Here is a 3,559-nt window from a genome sequence, read left to right on the forward strand (position 1 = left end):
AAACTAAATTATAAAGGGTCTAATATTAGGAAGTTTATATAAAATTTCAATATTAGTAATATATAATTTTAATTTAATATGATACAATGTGTATTGGTTCAATTGGTCGTAATCGATCATATTCGTGTTACTGTATTTTCGTATTGTATCATCAATTATTGCACTTTTTAATAGGGTTAAATATCAAATAAGTCACTGATTACGTCAAAAAAATTAAATATGTCACTCATTGTATATTTGACTCAAAGTGATAATCAATTAACTTAATTTGATCATTATGTTAAAGTTAAAAATTGATATTACCCAAAATTGAAAAATGGTAACATATATGATGGTGGAGCTCGTTTTGTGTTTCAAGATTACTAAAACTCTATTTGTATCGTGGAATCATGATATCATTTGGCTTTTATTCTTCCTACTTAGAGTTATTTTTGAGATTTTGAAGATTAAAAATGAGATTTTACCATGATTCTGTGAGTCAAATAACAAGTTTTAATAATAATATTAAACTCCGGAATGAGCCCTACTCTCCCGTATTAACATTTTTCGATTTTGAATAATATCAGTTTTTGACCTTAACGAAATGATCAAATTAAGTTATTTGATGAACATTTTAAGTCAAATTTATAATAACTGCCCTTTCCAAGTTGTTTGAACACAATTAGTCACGTACCGTATCTAACCCATTTCTAATATTGAACTTTGTAAGGCACATGGTATAGTGTATTTATTATAGATTAACTTTATTAGTTCTATTTTAACTAAGATGTATATTGGTTCAATTCATCGTAATATCACATTTGTGCTACAATATTTGCGTGTTGTACGGTCATCAATTGCACTCGTAAATTACATGTGGAAGCTTATTTCATGTTAGATTAGTTTTATTAGCTCATATGATAAAGCAAATGTGTTTCTTTATTTTAAATGTAGTTTAATCTAATTTACCAACATTTCTCTGGTTTCTATCTATAATTTGATTATATTTTACATAGAACTTTTGAAAGGGTAGATTGAGTGTTGTACATTATTGAAGCTTGTATTTGATGGATAAATTACAAAATATAATTTTGTATTTATGATATTCCAGATAATAAATATTTAATAAACTGAAATTAATTAATTTTATTGGATCTGTCGAAAAGAATATTTAAAAAGTATGGAGCGAGATGGATTTATATGTGGAGTACAGTTGAAGGAAACAAAAATCCAAACTGTATTATAGAGCATTCTTCTACACATCCAAAGGTCACTAGCATAAACAAAGTAGCAAAGGCAGTGCATAGATCATTCACAACAATTTATTATTAGTTAAAATAGTATAATTAAGAATCCTACTTGACACCTTTCACATTTCCTATATATAGAAGTTAGTTATAGACACCTTTCACATTTCCTATATATAGAAGTTAGTTATAGAGTTTTAGAAAGTAATAAACACTGTAATAGTATAAATTGATAGATACTAATAATTCTGTAAACATATAATTCTCTAAAATAGAGATAATGACCGTGCTCATCATATCTAATTATCGATATTAAACTGAGATAAGGTGATAATTTTGACAGCACCTGAATCTGTATAACGTTCTTGATTATTGTCATCATCAACCAAGTACTCCTTAGGGTTTCTCAATAGCTCTTTCTGATGAGTAGAAAATAAGCCGTTACGTATACTTGATATATTGGGGACTATAAACCTTTTTATATACCAACTAATTAAATCTCCCATTATAATTTAATTGGACCTGATATTAGGTATCCACTTATTAGGTCCATACAATAAATTATAATCTAATTGAGTTTCTTATTTGATTACTTAATTTAACCCAATATAATAAATAGAAAATATAATTGATATATTTATATGTAGCCCATAAAATAATAATTAGTATTAAAATAATAATAACAATCTCCCACTTGGGCTTCATATGAATCCAGAATCAATTATACAAAACTTTAGTGCGCAACTTTATGTTATTTATCATCCTTAGATTTTACCAAAACAATTTGGTCTGTCTACTATATATTCATGATATTCTGGCGGCATTCGTCACAAACTTTACGTGACTAAACCTTTCATGGTCACCACACAAATATATTCAACGACATGAATCAGTGCATGGATAAGTGGCATGAAAATTACATATAATGTGATCGATATAATGTCTATTTCCAACTAGTCCTTAGTCAATCTCTAACAAGATTGATCCATTTTTCTCAACTCAACGTTAAACCATAATAAGAAAATTGAACAAAAGTAGAGTGACATTTAATAAAATTCCAACAACTGTATTTTGCAGAACATAAACAACTCAATGTTTATTACATAAAACACCAAAATACAAACTCCCACTAAACCAAAGTATCACATAAGGTAACACCCATATGAGCAGTATGCTCGTGAAAAACATTAGGTGTTAACGCTTTAGTAAGCGACTTCCCAATTATGGAGTTAGTACCAATGTGTTCTATCAAAATCTGTCCACTCTGAATCTTTTCTTTAACAACTAGGAACTTAATATCTATATGTTTTTCATCTGTAGTGCTCCTATTGTTGTTTGAATATTCCACTGTTGCTTTATTATCACAAAATATCTTTAGTGGTCATTCAACACCATCAAGGATAAGCAAACCAGTGAAAAAGTTTAGCAGCCATAAAGTTTGATTGAATACCATAAAACATGCTATAAATTTTGCAGCCATGGTGGATGAAGTTATGAGCGTTTGTTTGGCAGACCTCTATGAAATCTCTCCACCAGCCAGTAGATAAACATAGCCCGAAATAGATTTGCTTTCATCTTTGCATCCTCCAAAGTCAGAATCTGAATATCCAATGATTTCTAGATTATCTGATTTCCTGTATGTAAGCATATAGTCTTTTGTTTTCTTCAAATACCGTAAGACTCGTTTCACTGCTTTCCATTGCTCCATTCCCGGATTACTCAAATATGTTCCCAACATTCCAATAATTAATGCTATGTCAGGATGAGTACAAACTAGAGCATACATTAGACTTCCCACTGTCGATGCATATGGTATCCTTTGCATTTCCCTTATCTCAAGTTCATTTTTGGGAAACTGTTTGAGACTAAATTTATCTCCCTTAGACACGGGTGTATCCATTGGTCCACAATCTTTCATGCAATACCTTTCTAGTATCTTTTCGATATAGCTCTTTTATGATAATCGAAGAATACCTCGAGAGCGTTTTCAATGTATCTGAATTCCTAATACAAAAGAGGCGTTACCAAGGCCCTTCATCTCAAATTGACTAGTGAGAAATTTCTTGGTATCGTTCAATAAGCCTATATCATTAGTAGCAAGTAAGATGTCATTAACGTATAAGAGAAGAAAGATAAATTTGCACCCACTGAACTTGTGATATACACAATGTTCCACCAAGTTCACATCGAAACCATATGATGTGATAACATGATGAAATTTATGATAAATTTCACGAGAAGCCTGCCTGAGACGATAGAAGGACTTCTTTAATTTGCAAATCACAGTCTTTGGATCTCCAATGACAAAGTTTTCTAGTTGCACCATATAAATT

General features: G+C 30.0%; 1 protein-coding gene across 1 annotated transcript; it reads right to left on the reverse strand.

Moving 5' to 3' along the window:
* Positions 1-2,742: 2,742 nt before the first annotated feature.
* LOC141680018 (secreted RxLR effector protein 161-like) lies at positions 2,743-3,126 on the reverse strand. Its single transcript, XM_074486354.1, has one exon. The coding sequence runs from the start codon at positions 3,124-3,126 to the stop codon at positions 2,743-2,745; it is 384 nt and encodes a 127-aa protein (XP_074342455.1).
* Positions 3,127-3,559: the final 433 nt, after the last annotated feature.

Source organism: Apium graveolens, chromosome 8 (assembly GCF_009905375.1).
Source record: "Apium graveolens cultivar Ventura chromosome 8, ASM990537v1, whole genome shotgun sequence".
NCBI lineage: Eukaryota > Viridiplantae > Streptophyta > Magnoliopsida > Apiales > Apiaceae > Apium > Apium graveolens.

What these genes read in the sequence shown, in the direction of transcription:
- LOC141680018 (XM_074486354.1), bottom strand. Translation starts at nt 3,126, where the DNA reads ATGGATACACCCGTGTCTAAGGGAGATAAATTTAGTCTCAAACAGTTT.